General features: G+C 38.8%; 1 protein-coding gene across 2 annotated transcripts in view; it reads left to right on the top strand.

Moving 5' to 3' along the window:
* Positions 1 to 26,092, top strand: part of CPVL (carboxypeptidase vitellogenic like) — a 146,370-nt gene that overhangs the window by 9,045 nt on the left and 111,233 nt on the right. Inside the window, exons 1-2 of one of the 2 annotated variants that reach the window (XM_023544320.2) lie at positions 3,091 to 3,248; positions 22,265 to 22,450. In XM_023544320.2, the coding sequence (XP_023400088.1) occupies positions 22,288 to 22,450 (163 nt within the window). In that variant the 5' untranslated portion in view covers positions 3,091 to 3,248; positions 22,265 to 22,287. Of the gene's footprint in view, positions 1 to 3,090; positions 3,249 to 22,264; positions 22,451 to 26,092 lie in introns of those variants that run through there. The other variant, XM_003407043.4, reaches the window with a different exon arrangement.

Genomic DNA, 26,092 nt, shown 5'->3' with positions numbered 1-26,092 from the left:
GTAGCTTGCATGAATCATTATTGTGACTCAGAAGCTATTTCAGTTTTATCATAATCCTTGGCTACTTTTTAGAATCCTAGAAATTCCAAGCTGGGAGAGGTATGTTTGGAATTATATAGTCCATCTAATCCCCCATTTTACAAATGAAGGAACTGAAGTCTATATAGAAAAGTGAATTGATTTGCCCAAGGAAACAACTGTTGACAAAGAGCTAGAATATGTACACTATTTTACTTAAAAAAAAAAAAAAAACATGATATTTAATATATAGTATAAGTACTTAAGTGTATGGAGCCCTGGTAGCATAGTGGTAAAGAGCTACTGCTGCTAACCAAAAGGACAGCAGTTCAAATCTACCAGCCGCTCCTTGGAAACCCATGAGGCAGTTCTACCCAAGCCTATAGGGTTGCTATGAGTTGGAATAGACTTGATGGCAATGGGTTTGGTTTGGTTTACTTCAGTATATTTTAGTAAAAATCCCATGTCCTAAGAAAATAGGAGAGGCAAGAGCATATGAGGGAGATAGATCAAAAAGTTTTTTGTCTTCGTTTGTTTTGGTTTTGTTAGATGGAAAGGGAACAAGTAGCTTGCAGAGAAGGAAAGCAGAATATAAATAAGAAACAAATCAATTCACATTACAGAATCACTGAAAGGCTGAAAAATTATAAGTACTGGATAATGCAAAAGACAAGGATGAGGTGTAGGAATAAAGACAGAGGGAACGGTTGAAAGTCTATAAGAGCATATAGATCATCAGATCCCTTTCCAACTCTAGGGGTCAAGGTCAGAGTTAGAAACTAGATTGGAGTTTTGGATGATCAGGACCTGGTTTAGGCCATGGGAATAGGCTTGTAAAGAAGAGTGTGGATTTGAAAAACATCTAGGAGATTCAATTGGTGATTGATTGGCTTTGGAAAGGCAGCAAGAGGGAAACATAAGACAAGAACAAATCCTGAGTTTCTAGCTTCAGTGCTTGAGTAGATGGTAGTGTTTCCAACCACAGCAGAAAATAGAGAAGTGGGGACAACTATAGGGAAGAAGATGATGTTTAAGTTTTGAGTTATTTTAAAATTACTTTTGATTTTTGTCAATATAATACATACACATAGTTGAAAAATCCAGGTAGTATTAAAATTCTCACAATAAAATATTTAGTCCTCTTCTCTACTCCTCTCCACCCCTTCTTTATCTCTCAGGCCTCCTCCCCATATTCTTTTACCCTTTTCTTCTAGTATTTAACTCCAAATTTCTAAGTAGTCTGCCTTTTCTCCTATTTCTTGGTTTTAGAGTTATACTTTTTATCAATTTAAGGTCTTCTGTTGACTTCCTCTTAGGAAATGGGAATTTAGCACTTACACACCTTTCTTCTATCCCAACTTTCTAACCTCTATCCTTTCCAAATAATTAAATCTCTCTCTCTTTTTTTTTTTTTTTTGGCTAAACCAATATCTAATATTTATCTTATGGAAATATTGCTGAGCTAAGTAGTGTACTCTAATTGCAACCCTTTCTTGTACCATTTTTATATTCTTCCTGAAGTTAATAATTGCCTCTTTCTTAATAGTTTTCTATGTCACTATCATGACTTCTGTCCAAACTTGCTGACAAAACTGTAGTATCCGTCTGGATGTAATTTTTCAGAAAAGCACCCCATACTCTACTCCCATTCCTACCTATGTCTATTTCTATTTACCTTTCTCTTTGGCAAGTTTATGATAGTCTTTTTATTTCTGAATAAAAATCATTCGTATTCTTTGAATGTTCTTTTGCATTCCTTGCTTTGGGAAGTTGGTAGTCCCTTTAACCTCTGGAAAATCTTGTCTATAGCACTGCTGAATGTGTTTGCATTATTTCTTTCCCTAAATTTAATCTGCCCTCTTTTTCTGGAACTTCAATTAATCAAATGTTTGTCTTCTAAAACCAATTTCCTAATCTTTTTTCCTCCTATTTTTTAAAATCTTTTTTGTTTAGCTACATTTTCTAGATTTCTGTGACTTCTTGTCCTGTCCTTCTATTAAAATTTTAAATATCTACTATCATATTTTTAATTTTCAAGACTGTGTCCTTGTTCTTTGAATGGTCCTTTTTTAAAGAGTACCTGTTGTTTAGTAAACAAATGTCTTCTCTTATCTTTTTAAAGACATTTTTTGTTTTCAAGGAGTTTTGTTCTAAGAAGGAGCTCTGTTTTTATGAGGTTCTTTTTTTCTTTCCCCAAGTAGTTCCTTTCCATTTTTCTTTCAAGCTAGAGGCTTTCCTCAGATATCCAGTGTTTTTTCGTGGTCTATGTAAAAAAAAAAAAAAATTATTTATTTATTTATTTTTAATGTGTATATTAAGTGTGAGAAACTAAATTGCTTTTTGGAAGCTCCCTGACACCCTGAAGTTGATTGGTGGGGTCCAGGACTTCTCACTGGAGGACCCTACTATCAGTACGTCTAGTCCTTTCTCTAAGATGATTATGTTATTTCAAAGCAGAATCTTATGCATGAGGGGAAGGGTGGAGGTGTACAGGCCTTGGTGCCAGCTTTCTTAGGGCTGAGTGTTGAAGGGTCTGGGAGTGCTTCAGTGTGTAGACTTAGTTTTCAGTACGATATACCTCTTCGCCAACTTTGACTGTGCCTGGTGTGCCCAAGTCTAGAGTTTCTTTGATTTAATTTCCCAAAGAATAAATTTTCTACAGAATAAATCTATTCACCTCCAGGATGGGGGAGGGGACCTGAGGATCTACATGCTCTTTCAGCCAGTCTCTGTTTTCAACCTCATGTTTTACACTTACCTTCTGCAAGACCTAGTATTTACAAATTTTGAGCCTTTCTGGAGTTTTCTAATGTGAACTGGCTTCTTTCTCCTTCACATTCTGATTTTTTTCTCTGTAAACTATTTATTCTCTTTCCATTTGACAAAAAAATTTTTTTTCTTTGATTTGCCTCATTAGCTGTTGTCTCCTATTTTCTTGGGCCATGAGGTTTTTACTTTTTCAAAAGGCTTTCACTCTCCCTTTAGTGAAGTTTCATAAGGGAACAGAAATAAACAAATGTGTTCAACCCCACAGGTTTTAGCAGAAGGGTTAAGTTCCATTTTGACATGCTGAGTTTAATATACCCACGGGACACTGGGCGAAAATGTTCAGTGGGAAGTTGGCTGGATGAGCCTGAAACTTTTGAGAAAAGCTATCATTTTGAGTGGTGTCGGCCGAAGGTGCTGTTTAAAGTGGTGAGAACACCGCGGAGAGGGTGTGTGGCGGGAAGGTAAGCTGTCGACCAGGAATGGGATCCTGGAAAATACAATATTTAAGGGGCAGGCAGAGGAAGAAGGAACTAAGAAGGAACAGATAGAGAAAATTTAAGGAGACTGGGAGAAAGCACAGTTACGGAAAGCAAGGCAGTCATACATTCACGAAAGGGACAGCGTCAAGGCTTTAGAGAAGTCAGTTAAGGTAAAGCCTGAAAGTTTCCCTTTGAATTTGTCAATATGGAGATTATTAATGATTTTAGCGAGATGGTATGGGTAGAAGTTCGAACGCAGCAAATAAGAGAGTAAAACTAGTTATTTGCTTTCAGAAAGTACTGATGGAAACAATGATGTGTTTCGAGAGCTCAAGAAGCAGACAAACCAGTCTGGGCTTTTTCTGTTGCCTCCACTTCCGATACTATGCAGGCTTGTTTTTAAAATGCTTAGTGAGAGGATTCAGTTGTGCGTCCTTCTGATTTTGCTAAACAGTCAACTGCAACTGTGTTACCCTCTGATAGGCCTCCTGAAGATATTTGGCTGACTTGTTTTTTGAGCTCGTTTCGCTCAACTCCCTCATGTTTTTCCAGGGATGGTGTGCACAACTCAGACTGGACGGGACGTCACGTGCTGGGTGTGGTGGCTAAAGCGGATACTGTTAACCATGTCTTTCTTCACTTGCCTATATGGTGAAATATTTGCAGGATAATAGAGACAGTAGGGTGCAGTGAGAAAGAATTCTGGCCCATTACGCTTAGAATAAAACCCGAATTCTATTCTTTTGGGGTCTCTGAGGGAGCCTAATAGATAGCACCTTCCTCCTCTCACCTGAGTTCTTAAAAATTGAGAAATAAGACAAAAGAACAAGGCAGGTGAATAGCAAAATTTCATCTGTTACAGAGACAGGCTGGGTTGGAGGATGTAGCTTTGCCTCTAGGCAAATGGGCTTCCCAAGCCGAAGTCTGGAGTTGAGCAGACTTGTCCACCGTTCACAGGCCTACCCAAGGTGGAGAGAAAAAAGCCCTGTGGGGTTGGGGAGAGAGTTGAGCCCAACATGCGTAATTTATTATTCCCAAATTTACCTATTAGGTAAATTTTTCTGCCTCTCAGAGAGTGAGCAAAGGAATGGAAAGAGCTCAGAAGTGTTAAAACTACTGGACTCTCGCTACACTGACGCAAACATCTGGAGCTGGGAAGGAGCATGCCCCCAAAACACATTTTGGCTTTCAGCACCTAACCTGATCTGATACCTGATCCAACTTTGTACCACTCTACCCATCACTCACTCTATTCCAGCCAAGTGACCTTCCTTCCTCGTCACCTCCTTTTACATGGCTTTTGCAGTCACTGTTCCTACTGTCTGGAATATCTTCTCCTTAGATCTTCACATGGAACTTTCTCACATCCTTCAGATCTGTTCAGAGGTCACCTCTACAGAGAAACCTCTCCTGACCACCCTATCTAAAATAATACCACATCTTGACGTGCTTATACTCTATCTCTTTACCCTGCTTAGTTTTCTTTGTATCTCTCACTCTCCCCCGGTAGAATGTAAGCTCCACAAAGGCAGACACTTTGCTTTTTTGTTCTCCATGACTAGATAGGTGTCTGATACGTACATATATAGATGGATGGATGGACGGACGGACGGACGGACGGACGGACGGACAGCTGTCATCGAGTCAGCTCATACTCATGGTGGCCGTATGTACTGCGGAAGTATTGCCCAATCTTGTGTTGTCTTCATGATCATTGCCATGTTTGAGTACATTGTTGTGGCTATTGTGCCAGTCCATCTTAACAAGGATTTCTCTCACCCTCGCTGGCCCTTTACTTCACCAAATATGATGTTCTCCTCCAGCGATTGATTACTTCTGATGATGCTTCCAAAGCAAGCCAAGTAAGACGTGTTCTGTTGTGATCCATCAGGTTTTCATTGGCTACTTTTTGGAAGTAGATTGCCAAGCCTTCTTACTGTGTCTCAGGCTGGTAGATCTGCTGAAACCTATCCACCATGGGTGACCCTGCTGGTATATGAAATACTGGTGGCATAGCTTCCAGCAGCACGCAAGCCACCACAGTACAACAAACTGAAGGATACTGGTCTGATACATTTGTTGTTGCTAGGAGTTAAAGAAATATTTGTTTATTAAATAAGTGAACAGCCCAGTTAATTTCGAGTCTGTCCCAGATTTACTACTGATGAGAATGTTATTGGAGCCCTGGAGGCACAAGAGCTCCACTGGTAACCAAAAGGTCAGCAGTTCAAATCCACCAGCTGCTCCCTGGAAATCCTATGGGGCAGTTCTCCTCTGTCCTGTAGGGTCACTATGAGTCAGAATCGATTCGGCAGCAATGGGTTCGGTTTGGTTTTTTAGATGTTATCACCTTGGCAAGTTGTTCAATTGATAGGTCTCTATTGAATAACTACACTAATTTGTTTCAAAAGTGGTAGTGAGAATCAAATGAGATGATACACAGAAATGAGCTGACAAAGTACTACAGAAATGAAAGAAGCATTGTATGGCCATGACTGCCATAATAATCTATTTTGGAATAAGGGAGAAGTTTCCTAACACCTCAGGGAGCAATGTTTAAGGTGACCACATGGCAGGATTTCCCTGTGATGTCCTCATATCATCCTCATATAAAATGTTCTCATCCATTGTTTGTAGTCTTACCCTTGTATTTTCTACACTGTGCATCCTGATTTTTTATTTGAAAAATTTAGTCATGGTAGGAAAAAAGAGGCTGATCCTAAAATGAATAGGGCTATATTTACTTGAGCAAAAAGAATAAGGAAGTTCTCAGTGGAAGATACTGCCTTTCCCATAAGGTTTTAAAATCCTATATAAGGAAACTGTGAACTTTAGCTACTCAAAAAAAAGGAAGAAAAAAAAAGTATTTTCAAAACTGAAGGAAGTACACTAGAAATCAATTATGAAGCAGTCACTGGGTGTGATTTTCACTTCTTTGCAGATAAAATTTGCTTTAAATCACTCGCAGCTTCAGGACTCATAAGCCCTATAAATGGTATGCCAAGATAATTCAGCTTATAAAGAATTCTGTTTTTGTCAAAAGGTGTATTGAGACAGATTTTGTTATATTATGTCATTGACGCAGTAGTCTATGGAAAGTACATGGACTTTGAATTCTTCTAAATCTGGCTTCAAATTCCAGCTCCACTACATAATAGCTGAGAGGGCTTGAGAGAATTTGTTATCTAGGGACTTCATTTCTCCAGCTGGCCTTAGGGCTTGTCTAAGAATAGTAGTTAAAGAAACAGGTGCTTCCTGTTAGCAAGTGAAAGGCCCTGAGATGTTCTATAACAAGAAAGCCTGTTTAATGTTGTTTAACCCAGAATTTCCCAAACTTTTTTTTTCCTATAAAGTCTATTAATATCATTCTAAACTAATGTTTCATAAAGTACCCTGTGGGAAATCCTGGCTTGCAATAAAATGCCAGACATATATTTAGCTTCCTTTTCCCATTCCCATATATATATATATATGTATATTTACACACACACACACAAAGAGAGAGAGAAAGAGATATTTATTTTAAGAAGTTGGCTCACACAATTGTGGGGGCTGGTAAATTAAAAATTTGCAGGGCAGGTGGCAGGCTGGAAACTCGGGCGGGATGTCTATGTCACAGTCTTAAGCCAGAATCTTCTTTCAGTAAACTTCAATTTTTGGTCTTAAAGCCTTCAACTGATTGGGTGAGGCCCATGTAATATAAAGCATATTACATCATGGAGGGTAGTATGCTTTATTTAAGGTCAAATGATTTAAATGCTAATCACATGTAAATATAACAGAATTTAGACTAGTGTTTGGCCAAAGAACTGGGCCACGTAGCCTAGCCTGTTTAACACATAGAAATGAACCTTAACAGATGCTTAATGGGCAAATTAGAGTAGAGCTCTTGGAGTTTTGTACCCTTACCCCTCCATCCGACTCCTTTCACAGTCTTCCCCATCTCCGCTAATGCTCCCACTGTCCATGCAGCCACTAAACAAAAAACACAGGAGTCATCCTTTCGTAAGCTCTTTCCATCAGCCATTATATTCACTCTATTATCAAATCCTGGTGGTGCATCTCCAGAATGTACCAGACCACTTCTCACCACCTCCACTGTACCTGACCACTTCTCACCACCTCCACTGTACCTGACCACTTCTCACCCAGCTGCTAACTGAAAGGTTGGCTTTCAACCTGTCCAGTGGCTCCATGGGCAAAAGACCTGGCAATCTGCTCCCGGAAAGATTACAACCTAGAAAACCCTATAAGGTAACTAGGAGTCAAAATTGATGGCTCCTAACAACAACATAGTATGTAGTGTTTCAAACTTACCTGAAAAGGGAGCAGGGACATTTGTTCACATAGCACATGTTGGGAAATGCTGGGATAGGGGCTGTAGGAGGGTCTTTGGAGACGGATTAGAACTGGCCTCAGTTCTTTGCTCCACCACTTACTTAGCTGTCTCAACTTGTATAAGTAATTTAAATTCTCTGAGGCTGAGTTTCTCATCTGTAGAATGGGATGGTAATAGTACTTACCTGGTAAGGGTTGGAAATAAAAAATACAAAGCAATTAGCACAGTTCCTAGGAAGCATCTGATAAATGATAATATTATTGGTATCAGAGTCCCTGGATGGCACTCAACTACTAGCTGAAAGGTTGGTGGTTAGAACCCACCCAGAGGCAACTCAGAAGATAGGCCTGGTTTTCTGCCTATGGAAGGTCACAGCCTTGAAAACCCTGTGGAGCACAGTTCCGCTATGCACACATGGGGTCACCATGAGTTGGAACTGACTTGATGGCAGCTAACAACAACAGCTTTCCTGGTATCATAATCACGACAGTACTTTTAATCATAGGGATAGTCTATTTTGAAATTGTTATTAACATTTTAGAACATGTCTACTTTGCACTGCCCACCCCTACTCATGTTTCTTTTCCCCCTTTTGATTGGGGTGAGATTTCAAGAAAATGCTCCTTACTATAGTGTCAGATAAGATTATTTTTCTCCTCTTCCTGATTCTTTTCACTCTCTACCACATGTAACTCTATTTTGCCTCCCTTTCCTGCAATTGTAAGGATCTGGAGGCAGAGATAGGGACAACCAATTCATTGGAGAGCTTAGGCAGCAGTCTGATGCCAGAGGAGTGGCCTGCAAAAGGAGCTAGGCCTGGAAGTCTCAGCCCCACTTAGGCAAAATGTTGCCCTTTACCTGGGTGCAGTGTACCATGTCCTCCCTGGGAAAAAGGGCTTCAAATATGAATTTTAGAAATTAAAATGATGTATCAAGGAAGCTGAATAGTGAGTCCCTGAAAATAAAGCTTTCCTTTTATCATTTGTTTAAGTGGAAACCATACAACAAAATAGCTAGATTTGGAATGTGGGCTGGCATTTAATTCAGGTTTGCACAACAGCCCTTCATTACAAGATTCAAATGCTTTGGCTATGCTTGGATAATCTGGGGAGGTGAATTAATCTTTTCTTAGATGCAATAACCACTTTCTTATGCCTTTCTTTTATTACAGATTTCATTCAAGTGTCTATTACTGCTTGGCTCCCCCCCCCCTTTTTTTTTATGGAATCATAGATATTTTTATTATGTTGGGAGTTACTAAAGCCAGTTAAGTATACAAGGGAAATTCAAAAGACTTTTTTTTTTTTTTAATAATTTTTATTGTGCTTTAAGTGAAAGTTTAAAAATCAAGTCAGTCTCTCATACAAAAATTTATATACTCCTTTATATACTTGCTATATATATACTCCAATATACTTGCTATATACTCCTAGGAAACCCTGGTGGCATAGTGATTAAGTGCTACAGCTACTAACCAAGAGGTCAGCAGTTCAAATCCACCAGGTACTCCTTGGAAACTCTATGGGGCAGTTCTACTCTGTCCTGTAGGGTCGCTATGAGTCAAAATCCACTCGACGGCAACGGGTTTGGTTTTGGTTTTACATACTCCTATTTGCTCTCGCCTTAATGAGACAGCACACTCCGTCCCTCCACTCTGTTTTTTCATGTCTGTTCCGTCAGCTTCTTACCCCCTCTGCCCTCCCATCTCCCCTCCAGACAGGAAATGCCAACATAGTCTCGTGTCTACTTGACCCAAGAAGCTCATTATTCACCAGTATCATTTTCTATCCCATACTCCAGTCCAATCCCTGTCTGAAGAGTTGGCTTTGGGAATGGTTCCTGTCTTGGACTAACAAAAGGTCTGGGGACCATGACCACTGGGGTCCTTCTAGTCTCAGTCAGACCATTAAGTCTGGTCTTTTTATGAGAATTTGGGGCCTGCATCCCACTGCTTTCCTGCTCCCTCAGGGTTTCTCCGTTGTGTTCCCTGTCAGGGCAGTCATCGGTTGTAGCTGGGCACCATCTAGTTCTTCTGGTCTCAGGCTGATGTAGTCTCTGGTTTATGTGACCCTTTATGTCTTTTGGGCTCATAATTACCTTGTGTCTTTGGCGTTCATTCTCCTTTGGTCCAGGTGGGTTGAGACCAATTGATGCATCTTAGATGGCTGCTTGCCAGTGTTTAAGACCCCAGATGCTTCTCTCCAAAGTGGGATGTAGAATGTTTTCTTAATAGATTTTATTATGCCAGTGGACTTAGATGTCCCCTGAAACCATGGTCCCCAAACCCCCGCCCTCCTTCGAAGCGTTTAGTTTATTCAGGGAACTTCTTTACTTTTGGTTTAGTCCAGTTGTGCTGACCTCCCCTGTATTGTTGTCTTTCCTTCACGTAAAATAGTTCTTATCTGCTATCTAATTAGTGAATACTCCTCCCTCCTCCTCCTTCCCTCCCGGCTCTCATGACCGTCAGAGAATATTTTATTCTCTGTTTAAACTATTTCTTGAGTTCTTATGATAGTGGTCTTATACAATATTTGTTCTTTTGCGATTGATGAATTTCACTCAGCATAACGCCTTCCAGATTCCTCCAAGTCATGAAATGTTTCACAGATTCATCACTGTTTTTTATTGATGCGTAATATTCCATCTTGTGAATATACCATAATTTATTTATCCATTCATTCCTTAATGGGCACCTTGGTTGTTTCCATCTTTTTGCTATTGTAAACAGTGCTGCAGTGAACATGGGTGTGCCTATATCTGTTCTTGTAAAGGCTCTTATTTCTCTAGGATATATTCCAAGGAGTGGGATTGCTGGATTACATGGTAGTTCTATTTCTAGCTTTTTAAGGAAGTGCCAAATCAATTTCCAAAGTGGTTGTACCATTTTACATTCCCACCGGCAGTGTATAAGTGTTCCAATCTCTCCACAACCTCTCCAACATTTTTTATTTTCTGTTTTTTTTGATTAATGCCAGCCTTGTTGGAGTGAGATGGAATCTCATTGTAGTTTAAATTTGCATTTCTCTAATGACTAATGATCTGTTAGCTACCTGAATGTCTTCTTTAGTGAAGTGCCTGTTCATATGTTCTGCCCATTTTTTAATTGGGTTATTTGTCTTTTTGTAGTTGAGTTTTTGCCGTATTATGTAGATTTTAGAGATCAGGCGCGAATTGGAAATGTCATAGCTAAAAACTTTTTCCCAGTCTGTAGATGGTCTTTTACTCTTTTGGTGAAGTCTTTGGATGAGCGTAGGTGTTTGATTTTTAGGAGCTCCAGTTATCTAGTTTGTCTTCTGCATTGTTAGTAATGTTTTGTATACTGTTTATGCCACGTATTAGGGCTCCTAACATTGTCCCTGTTTTTTCTTCCATGATCTTTATCGTTTTAGATTTTATATTTAAGTCTTTGATCCATTTTGAGTTCATTTTTATGCATGGTGTGAGGTATGGGTCTTATTTCATTTTTTTTTTTTTTTTTGCATATGGATATCTAGTTATGCCAGCACCATTTGTTAAAAAGACTGTCTTTTCCCCATTTAACTGACTTTGGGCCTTTGTCAAATATCAGCTGCTCATATGTGGATGATTTATGTCTCGATTCTCAATTCTGTCCCATTGGTCTACGTATCAGTTGTCGTACCAGTACCAGCCTCTCTTGACTACTGTGGCGGTATAATAGACTCTGAAATCAGGTAGAGTGAGGCCACCCACTTTGTTCTTTTTCAGTAATGCTTTACTTATCCGGGGCCTCTTTTTCTTCCATATGAAGTTGGTGATTTTTTTCCCATGTCATTAAAAAATGTCATTGGAATTTGGATCAGAATTAAATTGTATCTCTAGATCACTTTTGGTAGAATAGACATTTTTACAATGCTAAGTCTTCCTATCCATGAACAAGGTATGTTTTTCTATTCATATAGGTCTCTTTTGGTTTCTTGCACAAGTGTGTTGTAGTTTTCTTTTACATCTCTGGTAAGATTTATTCCCTAAGTATTTTATCTTCTTGGGGGCTACTGTAAATGGTATTGATTTGGTGATTTCTTCTTCGACGTTCTTTTTTCTTGGTGTAGAGGAATCCAGCTGATTTTTGTATGCTTATCTTGTATCCTGATACTCTGCTGAACTCTTCTATTAGTTGCAGTAGTTTTCTTGAGGATTCCTTGGGGTTTTCTGTGTATAAGATCATGTCATCTGTAAATAGAGATACTTTTACTTCTTCCTTGCCAATCTGGATGCCTTTTATTTCTTCATGTAACCTAATTGCTCTGGCTAGGACCTCCAGCACAATGTTGAATAAGAGTGGTGATAAAGGGCACTCTTGTCCGGTTCCTGATCTCAAGGGGAATGCTTTCAGACTCTCTCCATTTAGGATGATGTTGGCTATTGGTTTTGTATAAATGCCCTTTATTATGCTGAAGAATTTTCCTTCTAGTCGTATTTTGCTGAGAGCTTTTATCATGAATGGGTGTTGAACTTTTTCAAATGCCTTTTCTGCATCAATTGATAAAATCATGTGATTCTTGTCTTTTGTTTTATTTATATGATGGATTACATTAATTGTTTTTCTAATGTTGAACCATCCCTGCATACTGGTATGAATCCAAATTGGTTATGGTGAATTATTTTTTTTGATATGCTGTTGAATTCTATTGGCTGGAATTTTGTTGAGGATTTTTGCATCTACATTCATGAGGGATATAGGTCTGTAATTTTCTTTTTTTTATGGTGTCTTTACCTAGTTTTGGTATCAGGGATATGCTGACTTCATAGAATGAGTTTGGGAGTATTCCATCCTTTTCTATGCTCTGAAATACCTTTAGTAGTAGTTGGTGTTAACTCTTCTCTGAAAGTTTGGTAGAACTCTGCAGTGAAGCCGTCCTGGCCAGGGCTATTTTTTGTTGGGAGTTTTTTGATTACCTTATCAATCTCTTCTTTTGTTATGGGTCTGTTTAGTTGTTCTGCCTTAGTTTAGGTAGGTAGTGTATTTCTAGGAGTTCATCCATTTCTTCTAGGTTTTCAAATTTGTTAAGATTAAAATTTTTATAGTAATCCGATATAATTCTTTTAATTTCAGTTGTGTCTGTTGTTACATCACCCATCTCATTTCTTATTCGGGTTATTCGCTTCTTCTCCTGTTTTTCTTTTGTCAGCTTGGCCAATGGTTTATCAATTTTGTTAATTTTTTCAAAGAACCAGCTTTTGGTCTTGTTAATTCTTTCAATTGTTTTTGTTTTCTATTTCATTTAATTCTGGTCTGATATTTATCGTTTGCTTTCTTCTGGCGCCTGAGGATTTCTTTTGTTGCTCTCTATTTGTTCAAATTGTAGGGATAATTCTTTGAATTTGGCCCTTTCTTCTTTTTGTATGTGTGCATTTATTGACATAAATTGACTGAGCACTGCTTTCGCTGTGTCCCAAAGGTTCTGATAGGAAGTGTTTTCATTCTTATTGAATTCTATGAATTTCTTTATTCCATCCTTAATGTCTTCTATAACCCAGTCTTTTTTGAACAGGGTATTGTCCAGTTTCCAAGTGTTTGATTTCTTTTCCCTGCTTTTTCTGTTATTGATTTCTACTTTTATGGCATTATGGTCAGAGAAGATGCTGTGTAATGCTTCGATGTTTTGGATTCTGTTAAGGCTTGCTTTATGACCTAATATGTGGTCTATTCTAGAGAATGTTCCATGTGCACTAGAAAAGAAAGTATGCTTGACTGCTGCTGGGTGGAGTGTTCTGTATATGTCTATAAGTTCAAGGTTGGTTTATTGTGGCATTTAGATCTGTGCCTTTATTGAGCTTCTTTCTGGATGTCCTGTCCTTCACCGAAAGTGGTGTGTTGAAGTCTCCTACTATTATTGTGGAGTTGTCTATCTCAGTTTTCAATGCTGTTAGAGTTTGTCTTATGTATCTTGCAGCCCTGCCATTGGGTGCATAAATATTTAATATGGTTATATCCACCTGGTATAATGTCCCTGTAATCATTATGTAGTGTCCTTCCTTATCCTTTGTGGTGGATTTAACTTTAAAGTCTATTTTGTCAGAAATTAATATTGCCAGTCTTGCTCTTTTTTGATTGTTGTTTGCTTGATATATGTTTTTCCATCCTTTGAGTTTTAGTTTGCTTGTGTCTCTAAGTCTAAGGTGCGTCTCTTGCAGGCAGCATATAGACAGATCTTGTTTTTTAATCCATTCTGCCACTCTCTGTCTCTTTATTGGTGCATTTAGTCCATTTACATTCAGTGTAATTATGGATAGGTATGAATTCAGTGCTGTCATTTTGATGTCTTTTTTTATGTGTTGTTGACAGTTTCTTTTTCCCGCTAAATTTTTTGGGCTGAATACTTTATATATTGCCTTTTCCTCATATTTGGTGTTGTTGACTTTGTTTCTGCTGAGTCACTGTTTTTTTCTTGTATTTTATTTTGATATGTAGGATAGTTTGTCTCCTCTGTGGTTACCTTAATATTTACCCCTATTTTTCTAAATTTAAACCTATCTTTTATTACTTTGTATCACCTTGTCTTCCTCTCCATATGAAAGATTTATGACTACATTTCTTAGTCTCTTCTTATTGTTTTAATGCTGTCTTCTTTTACATAATAACATCGCTGTTTCCCTGTTTTGAGCATTTTTTTAATCTTGATTTATTTTTGTGATTTCCCTGTCTGGGTTGACATCTCATTGCTCTATCCAGTGTTCTGGTCTTGGGTTGATATCTGATATTATTGATTTTCTAACCAAAGAACTCCCTTTAGTATTTTCTGTAGTTTTGGTTCGGTTTTTATGAATTCCCTAAACTTCTGTTTATCCGGAAATGTCCTAATTTCACCTTCATATTTGAGAGACAGTTTTGCTGGATACATGATTCTTGGCTGGCAGTTTTTCCCTTCAATGCTTTGTGTAAGTCATCCCATTGCCTTCTTGCCTGCATGATTTCTGCCGAGTAGTCCGAGCTTATTCTTATTTACTGTCCTTTGTAGGTGACTTTTTGTTTATCCCTAGCTACTCTTGAAATTCTCTCTTTATCTTTGGTTTTGGCAAATTTGATTATAATATGTCTTGGTGACTTTCTTTTAAAATCTACCTTATGTGGAGTTCGATGAGCATATTGGAGAGATATCTTCTTATCTTTCATTATATCAGGAACGTTTTCTATGAACAAATCTTCAGCAATTCTCTCTGAATTTTCTGTTATCCCTCCCTTTTCTGGTACTCCAATCACTCGTAGGGTATTTCTCTTGATAGAGTCCCACATGATTCTTAAGTTTTCTTCATTTTTTAAAAATTCTCTTATCTGAGTTTTCTTCAAATATGTTGGTTCCAAGTGCTTTATCTTCAAGTTCACCAATTCTGCCTTCCAGTTGCTCAATTCTGCTCCTCTGGCTTTCTATTGAGTTGTCTGCTTCTGTAATTTTGTTAATCTTCTGAATTTCTGATTGCTGCCTGTCTATGGATTTTTCCAGATTTTAAAATTTTTCATTTTGTTCTTGAATAACCTTTTTCATTTCTTCAACTATTTCATCTGTGTATTCCTTGGCTTGTTCTGCGTATTGCCTGATCTCCTTCCTAATTTCGTTCCTGATGTCTTGAATAGTTCTGTATATTAATCTTTTGAATTCTGCATCCAATAATTCCAGGAAGGCACCTTCATGCAGAAGGTTCATTGGTTCTTTGTTCTGAGAGCTTGTTGAGGCAATCATGGTCTGTTTCTCTATGTGACTTGATATTGACTGTTGTCTCTGATCCATGTATTGCATTAGTTTATTTTATGTTTGCTTACTGTACCATAGTTCCTTCCTTTTTTTTTTGTTTCGATATGCCCAGATGGGTTGCTTGAGTCAGCTAGTTTGATTGTTTTCACCTTTGGAGCTCTGGCGTCCTGTCACCAGATGGCTAGAGCTGTTATCAGGTATATCAGTCTAGGAATCCATTCACTTTTTTTTTGCTAAGAATTCAGCTCAGGCACCCAGGTAGCTGATCATCAAGTGTGTGCTACAGGCTCTGTCCTAAAGTCTTAGAGGGGCAAGGGTGATTGGTATAGGTACCGGTATGTGGTTGCAGCAGGGGGCCATGCTCTGAACAAGGCAGGGAGCTGAGAATCTCCAAGTGTCACTGAAGCCAGCTTGGGAGCAGGGGGTGCAGTAAGATATACGGAAGTATTTAGCTTTTGCTGAGTGCACCCTTCCTCTTTGGTTCTGCAGATGTGAGTAGGCTGTGTGGCTGACTGCTTCTTCCTGTGGAAAAACACTACTGCCAGCCCGCTGAAGCCACTCCCGGGAATGGCATCTGAGGGATCCTGGTGTTTTAGGTCCAGCAACTCCTCTCCGCTTCTGAACCGACTCTCCCTCCCCCTGCTGCTCACTCCGTTTTCTAACTTTTCCTTTGATGTTCAGGGCTCCTAGGTTGTCATAAGTATAACTGCTTCACTTGTTTTTTGGGTCTTTGTTGTAAGAAGGAATTGCAGGAAGGGTCTGGCTCTTCTGCCATCTTGCCCCTCCCCCCTCAAAAGACTTTTGATTTCAGCTAAAATATTTATTATATAAAAGGCTTTTGTCATGCGATTGAAATCACCTGCATTATAAAAAGGAGAAGTGCATGGAGGGAGAGGAACAGAGAGATAATGAAGACTGGCTCAAATATTTGCTCTTTGCTCCTTATTCCTCATGCTGGAGTTTTTGTTTTTGAATCTTTTTTAATTGGTAGCATGCACACCTTCCAGTGACTTTTTCAAGTTTCTTTTTTTGAGACCTTGTATATCTGGGCATGTTATTCATTGCCTCCACAAAGGACAACTTGGCAGGATTTAAACTTTTTGCTTCTTCTGCTAGTCATTTAAATTGGAATTGGGGTGTGAGTTGATGGAAAGTCATTTCTTGACCATTTTATGGAGAGTTAAGACCAATGGTGTGCAGATAAATGTTTAACAAAGCCCTGATTATGGTGTTTGCGAATTTCCCTGGCATAAATACTCTTACAATGGCTGATTTCAAGCTACCAGCAAGATGTCCCTGAGCTCAGAGCTCAGAAGAGATGCACAGTAGCACACCATTGTATAGTATTTCCACCAGAGAAATACAAAAAAACTTAACTCCAGAGTGTAGATAATAGTAAAATTCAATAAAATAATTAGAAAATGATGTTTTGAGTATTTATTACTTTTGTTTTTAGTGTAACTTATTTAATGGTAAGTTTTTATAGTTTAATTTTTTAATGATGGTTATTTTGAACAACCAGCTCTCAAAGTTCCTGAAAATCTAACAATTGGTTCACACTGACCAGCTCTATCACACCAAGTGGGGCACAGAGAGAAGCCACTGTCCTGTACAAGGTCTCTGAGTGAGTCACAGCAGAGCTTTGGCAAGTATGGAGCTGTTTCTAAAAACCAGACTTCTCTAGAAAGATTTAGTTATGAGTTTTTCTACTTAATCATGTGTTTACTTGTTTAATGCATCCGCTAACAATCTATGATAGGAGTTTAGGACTATTCAGGCTGTTATTATATATTGAGGCAATAAGAGTTAGAATATCCAAATATGATTGTAACTAAAGATTGGAAGGCAGAAAGCAGATTTGATTTAGGGCCATAAATCCCAGCTTTGAGTCTGGCCCTATTGCTCACCAGAGATGTAATCTTGGGCAAGTCCCTTACTTATGTCTCTGGCTTCAGAATATATATATATATATATAGTCTTTAAGATAAAGGAACATTTAGTATCATATGCAGGTCTAAAACCTCATGATTCATTCTTTAGATCCATCAATTCATCAAATATTTGTTTAGGACCTATTATGTGCATTGGAAACTCTGGGGGTGTAGTGGTTAACTGCTACGACTACTAACCAAAATGTCAGCAGTTTGAATCCACCAGGTGCCCCTTGGAAGCTCTATGGGGCAGTTCTAACTCTGTCCTATAGGGTTGTTATGAGTTGGAATTGACTTGATGGCAATGGGTTTTGCTTTTTGTTATGTGCATACCTGTTTGATGTTAACTGCCTTCCAGATGACTCCAGCTCATGGCAACCTTATATACAACAGGACAAAATGTTGCCTTGTCCTGTGTCATCCGGAAGATTGCCAGCATGTTCAAGTCCATCATTGTGGGTATTGTGCCAATTCATCTCACCAAGGGTCTCACTTGCCCCTGCTGGCCTTCTATTCACCAAATATGATGTCTTTCTCCAGCAATTCATCCCCCCGATGGTGTGTTCAAAGCAAGCGAGTCAGACAATGTTCTGTCGTGATCCACAAGGTTTTCTTTTCATTGACCAGGCCTTTCATCTTAATCTGTCTTAGTCTGGCAGTTCCACTGAAACCTGTCCACCATGTGTGATCCTGCTGGTATTTGAAATACTGGTGGCATAGCTTCCAGCCTCATAGCAACATGCAAACCACTACAGTAAGACAAATTGACCGACAAGTGGTAGATGGCACTATTCTAAGAATAATAAAATACAAACATAATAATCACAGTAACGATAATAATAACATGACACCATCTCACATTTGTGCACAGCCTTCTAATTTACCATGGAGAGAATTTACTTTGAGTCTCTGAGGTTCTACTGCTTCAGGAGATCAGGAGACACCTTAATAGAATGTTAGAGAAAGAGCCTATTCTGAAAAGACAAACAGAACTCTTATTCCTAGGAAACGCAAGAGGTCATAACCAGGTAGTAATATGGAAGGCCGCAAGCATTTTTTTTGCCATGTCCATCAATTGCTTCACCTTGTTTTTAAAAAAACAAACCAAAAACAATTTTTTCTGATTATAAGATTAGTTATTGTAGAACTCTTAAGAAGTAGTAAATAAGGAGAAAATAAGAATAATCCATACCACCACCCAGAGATAACAATTTTCAATTTACCATTTTATAATTTTAGTCTATTTATGTTTTCTGTACTTATTTGGTTAAAGTCATACTGGCTAACCAACCAGTTGCTGTTGACTTGATTCTGACTCATGGTGACCCCATGTGTTTCAGAGTAGAACACCCCACAGGGTTTTCAAGGCTGTGACCTTTTGAAAGCAGACCACCACACCTTTTTTTGAGGTGCCTCTGGGTGGGTCCAAACCACCAACCTTTAGGTTAGTAGTCAAACACTAAACTGTGCACCACCTAGGGAACCAACTTATGTTGACTATGCACTGGTAAAATAGTTTCCCTTGGGGACAGGTCATTGTTAAGATCAGAGGAACACTCTGGATGTATTTCAGAATGGTTCCTTCTTTCTCTCTTTAAGGCTAGGGTTTTTGTCTTCTGAGCTAGTCCATGCTCAGTCTCCAGCGATTCATCAATTACCCTTTAAATATTCCTACTGGATCCAATGGTGGTTTTTCCTCATGGTAAGCTGTGATGTTCTGTATTTGCCTGTATCTCCATTCTCTGATGGATCTAAGAAAAGTTGCTGATTTTCAGTCTTTTAGCTTTTCTCTTGTTGTGAGGACAAGAGTGACCACTTTCAAGCTCTTTACACGTCAGGCTGGAAACTGGAATTCTTCTATGTGTACTTCAGCTAGTTGATGTCATATCATATGTGTAATATAATATGCTGCTTTTCTTCACCTAACATTTTATCATATTTCCCAAAACTTTCTTAGCAGAGTTATTTCGAGGGCTCTAAGTTATTCCATCTTTTTGATATACAATAACTTATTTATCCAATGTCTTATTGCTGGGAGTTTACGTTGTTGACAGTTTTTATTATTCTAAAGCCTACTGTGATAACTAGCTTTGTTTTATCAAAAAATGATACATTGCACACATGGTTTCCAACTCTAATATTTGAGGCCTAGTAAAACAATTTGAGCAAATCATATATTTTTGACCTTATGTTATTTGATTCTGCCAATACTGCTTTGGTAATATTCACCTTCATTTTATTCTATTTCTTAACATTTGTTATGAGGAATGTTTTTTTATCTGAATCCTTCAGTATGATATATTTGAAGTGGAAATAACACCAGTGTTTTCATATTATTTCAAATCGATGTATGATAAAGTGTGTGGTTAATAGATTTGTTGCCTTTCTGCAGGAGATAGCTTCCAGTGCAGGATTTATTTGCTTAGAATGTTTCACTAAATGTTCAATGAATAAAAAAGATTCAGGCTAACTTAGGATAAGCAAAAACATTCCAGAAGGATGCTAAGAAAAAAAAAAACAAAACTACTTTTCCATTCGTGATAATAACTTTCATTTTTGTTATGAGAGATGACAGCTAAGCACAGCTCAGGAATTCTGACCGTTAAGTAAGAACTGTGAAATGAAATTACGCTGTTGCTTTAATTCACCTACATGGGAAACCATGACTCTAATAGTTGCTTGATTACATGTTAACAAGAGTTACTAAATTGACCCAACTCATGTATTAGATTTATGTCAGTTAAAACGACCAGTTCTACCTCTTTCTTGCTTTAACGTCTTTGAATCAACATCTGCTTACAGGGGAAGTGGTGTAACTACCCAAGTTATTTAAATATTAATGGCTTTCATTAAAGGGGGCTGGAGGTTTGCAGCAGGAAGATTGACAAATTAGATGGCATGATGGCTTTCTTGTTTCTGCCCCCAGGAAAAACTTCCCGGAAGAGCTTCTTCCATTATTTTTTTAATACCTCAGTTTTTTTTTTTTTTTTTCTGACCATTTAGAAAGTAAGATGGTTGATTTTAAGTGTTCCTTGGAAGTAGTGGTGTTGTTAAAACGTCAGTGTAACAAGTTCACATAACTAAAAAAAAAAAATGTTCTAACAGTGCCATGATGGCCATTACCCTTGGACTTCACAGAAATGTAATTTCACTTTCTAAGTTCATTTTATTCCTTATTATAGTTAATAATGGGAAAAAGCATTTTTTTTTTAAGCTACATTCTGTGTTTGGTTGGACTTGTTTATATTAAGTATGGAAAATTATATTAAGACAACCATGAGAGATGAGAAGGGTTATATATTCAATCAAATTATATTTGTAAACTTTTATATCACTGGAGACATGTGGCTGAAAAGCTTCAAAAATTTTCTACAACCAATATTTTTGTATTATGCCAAATTGGATTGTGATAAGTATGTGGATGATAGATTTTTACACATTGTGTGTTTTTAAGATGTTTTAATGGCTTGGCATTTTAAAGCACTGAACAATCAAAAGCAGGTTTTCTACTTGCAAAATATTTTTGGCTCAGAAATCTGACTGAGTGGAGTATTTATTCATTTCATGTATTTTATTTAGAATTTAGAGCTAAGAAGTTGGACAGAGTAAGGCAAGTGAGGCGCTCACCTCAGGCATAAAATTTATGGGAGTGTAAAAAATCTCAAAAGTCAAATAATATAAATAAATAATATTGTGCTGCAATATTTAAAAAAAAATCAAAATCAATGCAAAAAAATGCATGATGAACAAAAAACTGTGAAAATTTAGAGAAAGGTAAGACCCAACCCTGCACCATCACCCCACTTGCCTCTCTCTAGTCTGGCCCTGATTGAGTTCAAGTCCTGATTGTTCCACTTGCATGTCCTTAAATGAGGCACTCCTTTGAGTCAAGTTTTCCTAATCTAAAACTATTGGTAATAATCCTCAGTTTCCTGTTATTAGGAGACTCAAATAAGCTAATCATATATGAAATTACATGTTTATAATTTTAGGGACATCATCACACAATTTTAAGTTGTTATTACTATCAGCCCAGGTGAATACTCCAAGCAAACATCAGATTTGAAGATTCTTGGAAAGCTTTGTGCTAGTAAAGTCTGGGACCTCCTTCTTAGTTTAACACCTAGCAAAAGGGGTGGTGACCAAAAGATAATTGCAGAGCCTTCTTTCCCTTCCTTCCCTCTTTCTTTTCTGTTCTTGGATGCAAAGTTTGATGATTTGGAAGAGACAGAAAAGACGAACAGAAACCCATTGTTTATATTAAATTTCACTGCAAAGTGCCCATGGACAATTGAGATCTGGCCTTCACCCAAGCCGCTACACACCAGCAGTGTCTTCCCCATCTCTCCCACCTGAGTTCCACCGCTGCTACTAGCTACTGTGCAGTTGACTGACTCGGGCTACCCTGTGTGTGTCAGCGTAGAACTGGGCTCCGTAGGATTTTTAATGGCTGATTTTTTGGGAAATAGATCACCAGGTCTTTCTTCCAAGGCACTTCTGGGTAGACTTGAACCTCTAACCTTTCAGTTAGCAGCCGAGTGCATGAATCATTTCTACCATCCAGGGACTCCATATGAGTTCCACCCAGCCTTTATTCACATCCCACATTGGTAAGGCCTTCCTTGGCTGCCTGAATGTCTCTCCATCCTCTCCCCTCCTAAAGTGGAATAACTGTCTCTACAGCTCATTTGGTGACCAATTTCAGGGTCCTTGTTGTCTTAAGGCTTTATCTCATCTTGCATTGAATTTACTTTCCAGACGGTTTAAAAAGGTACATAAAGGGGTTTCTCCAGTTACATATTTAAATGCCTTGAAGATCTCCCAACTAGACCGTTAGCTCAGGTGAGCAGGGGTTTGATCTGTCTTAATCCTAACGGTATCCACCATGCCTAGCAAAGGGCCTTATAGACAATACATATTGTTTTGAGTGAATACATAAATGTCTTGCATGCAAAAGGGCTGGGTAAATGTTTACTCTTTTGATTCATTTGTGCAATATTGTTGTTTTTATCCTAGAACTGGAGGGACAGTTTGGCGCCATGTGGAAGGTGATCATTTTGCTGGTCCTGTCAACATTCAACTCCAGCGATGGACTGTTTCATTTCTTATACCAATATGTCCAGGTTTCCCCACCAAAAAGGGGGGACCTAGGAAAGCCATTATTCCTTACCCCTTATATTGAAGCTGGGAACATTGTGAAGGGTAAGTTTAATTCATCAGAAACTGCCTGTGTAATTTTAGCAGTTCTTTTTTTTCTTTCTGTTTTTAAAGCAATTATCCCACAGTATGTGGGCAAATTCCATTTTGGTAATTTTGCACAATTGTTTTATTTCAAGTGTTAGTGATTTTACATCCATATTTTATCTGAGTTTTGTGCTCGAATGAGAGGGTTTCAGTCAGGGCTGGATTAGCTACGTGATTGAGTGCCAGCATTTCTATTTATAAACCAGAAGATGAAACCAGTTGCCATGGAGTCCGTTCTGAGTCATGGCGACCCCATGTGTGTCAGAGTAGAACTGTGCTCCATAAGGTTTTCAATGGCTGCTTTTTCCAAAGTAGATCACTAGGCCTTTCTCCCGAGAAACCTCTGAGTGGACTCAAACCTCCAACCTTTCCGTTAGTTAGTTAGCAGGAGCATTAGCTGTTTGCACAACCCAGGGACTCCATTTCTATTTACAGAACCAGTATAGTACCTGCCCCCGGTGGACACTTAACAAAGTCAGTGGTAGAATTCTCCCCAGCCTTGAGGAAGACCCAGGTTCCATTCCCAGCCAATGTACCTCATGCACAGCCACCAACTATCTGTTAGGGGAGGCTTGCATGTTGCTATGAGGCTGAATAGGTTTCATTGGACCTGCCGGACTAAGGCAGGCTAGGAAGAAAGGCCTGGCAATCTATTTCTGAGAATCAGTCAATGAGAACCCTATGGAACACAACGGTCAGATCTCCTTGCGCATGAGTTAGGGGCTGACTTGATGGCAGCTAACAGCAACAACCCTAAAAGTCACTGGTTCTAAGCATGCTACATAAACTTATTTAAACCTCTCAATAACCCAGGGAGCTGTGCCCATTTTACAAATGAGAGGACTAAAGCCAAATGAGATGGAGTTCCTTGCCCAGAGTCACTCAGACACAAGCTGGTAGATGCAGGATTCATACTCTGCCAGCCTTGCTCCAGGGTCTACACTCATATCTGTTCTGTGGTGCCTCCTTGCTGGGCAAGTTAACCAAGCATCCTAAGCCTCAGTTTCCTCATGAATACAAAGGAGATGTAACAACTTACCCAACTTGCAAGGATGTTGTAAGAATCACATGAAAACTTGTAACCTGTACCTTGCTCTCCAAATGTTTTGCAAATGGCTTCTACTTAGAGATGAAGGGGATTTTCTATTATTATTACTGATAGGTAAAAAAGAAGTGTCATTTGGTGTCATCAGAGACTTAAAATTTATGACTTGCATCTGCTCCGAATAATTTTGTGTTTAGGTAAGTCATTGTTTCGGTAAACTACTTAATCTTTATGGATTTCAGTAGCTCCTTGAACTATTAAATAGTATATAGGCAGCTATTCTGAGAGGTCATTTGTAAAGAGGAACAGAGAAATGAAGTGGTGACTGGAGTGGCCATGGGGTCTTTTAAGAGGATAGCCGATAATATCCCGTGTCCTGGTGGAAATGATCCAGAAGGGGAAAAGTCGATGGGGGGCGGGGAACTACGGCTAGAGCACTGTCTCCCAGTAGGTGAGAGCCGTGGGATCTGGTGCACAGTTAGAGGTGTTGACCTTTGATGAGAAGCATTGAAATTTATCCCAAGTCACAGGTGGCTGGCAGAGTTCACCTGGATGAGGTCGGTAGATTGGTATGCATGGAGAGTGTGGAGATGGCACTGAAAGTTTTAGGGAGATGGTAATTTAAAAAATGAAAGATAACTCCTGATACTGTATATAAAAAACCCATTGCCATCGAGTCGATTTTGACTCGTAGCGATTCTCTAGGACAGTGTAGAACTGCCCCAAAGAGTTTCCAAGGAGAGACTGGTGGATTTTAACTGTCACCCTTTTGGTTAGCAGCCGATTTCTTAATGACTGCACCACCAAGGCTCCAAATACTCTATATAGTAGTTTAAGATGAGCAGTGTTTATTCATTTGAAGTGTTTTTATAGCCAATAGGATGTCATTTTATTTACTTATTTTTTTAACGAAAACATGAGAATGTATTTCAAGGGTGAGCTTCAGTCTGCTCCTACATCTCTTCCTGAGCTCATTTGCCCTATGTTTCATGATCTCTTTTCTGAGGAGTGGTGGAAAACTTGGATAATGTAGTCAGTGTATTTAAAAAATGACTCATTTTTACTAGATGTAGAAAAGTAGTAAGAAGACGGAAGGCAGATATCACTAAGCTATATGTGAAGGATCAAAAAAAAAATCACTTATGTAAACCCACCAAATCAGATCACAGGTACTCAGTCTGGCCTCCTTAATAACTGGATATTGACAACTTAGACTGTGTTTGTTAACAATAAATTAAACCAACCCATTCAGTTTGGAGCTGAAAAGCAGTGAAATAATCGTTATAGTCAAACCCTACCAATCCACAGATGAGGAAATTGTGGCTCAAACATGTTGCATGACTTCCCCAAGACGATGTAGGTAGTAGCAGCAGAGGTGGGTTTAGGATCCAGATCTTCTGCCTTCTGCCCTGTGGCTTTGTCTGCTAGAATTTATTTCCCTTTTTAAAGAACCTGGTTTGTGTGTGTGTGTGTGTCCTTTTGGGGTGACCAGATATAACCCAGCAACCCAGTGCCCTCGAGTCGATTCCAGCTCATAGCGACCCTATTGGACGGAGTAGAACCGCCCCATTGAGTTTCCAAGGAGCGCCTGGTAAACACCCATGAAATATTTAAGTAATAAGACAATGCATACTAATGTATTAACGTTTTGAGATAGCTCTAGAAACTAGAGAAGGGAATTATCCCCATTGGTTGGCATAACCAAGGGAGAAAATAGTAGTAATATTACCATATATTAGTAATAATGAAAATAAATAGCTAATATCTGTATGCCCAGTACCTAGTACCGTGTCTGTACTAGGAGACGTGCTATCGATATTTGTAGAATTTAAATTTGGGCCCTAACTATGTACCACACATTGTACTTTACACATTTTAGCTTATTTAAACCTCACCATAAAGCAACCGTAATGAAGAATGTTTAATTATTGTTCCCATTTAACAGTCGAGAAAACTGAGGCCCAGAGAAACTAACTATCTTGTCCAGGGCCGTAGAGCTAATAAGTGGCAGAGCTGGAATTAAAATCTATAGCTGTCTGACTCCAGAGGCCAAAGTGTGAATCACTGTGATCAGCTCCAGACTCAAGGGTATTGGGTAAGATTTGGATACATAAAAAAGGAGGAGCATAAACTGAATGAGGGAAACAAAGGCTTAAACAAAGGCATTAAGTGCAAGTGATCATGGTATGTGTGTAGCATACATCTGATGTTGCTGGGTGCCATCCAGTCGATTCCAACTCATAGAGACCCCATGTGACAGAGCAGAACTGCCCATAGGGTTTTTGGGCTATAACATTTATGGAAGCAGATTGTCAGGTCTTTCTCCAGAGGAACTGCTGGGTGGGTTCAAACTGCCAACCTTTCAGTTAGCAGCCAAGTGCTTAAAGCTAATCATTGCGCCACCGGGGCTCCTTATAACAACAACAACAAAAAACCCTGTTGCCATTGAGTTGATTCTGACTCATAGTGACCTACAGTAAAAAAATGTAGAGACATGCATCTGAGAGATTGTCCACAAACCTCCCCTTCCTGTGTTTTTCTTGCTTCTGAGTATT

Source organism: Loxodonta africana, chromosome 8, assembly GCF_030014295.1.
Source record: "Loxodonta africana isolate mLoxAfr1 chromosome 8, mLoxAfr1.hap2, whole genome shotgun sequence".
NCBI lineage: Eukaryota > Metazoa > Chordata > Mammalia > Proboscidea > Elephantidae > Loxodonta > Loxodonta africana.
This window is presented reverse-complemented; position numbering and strand designations above follow the sequence as displayed.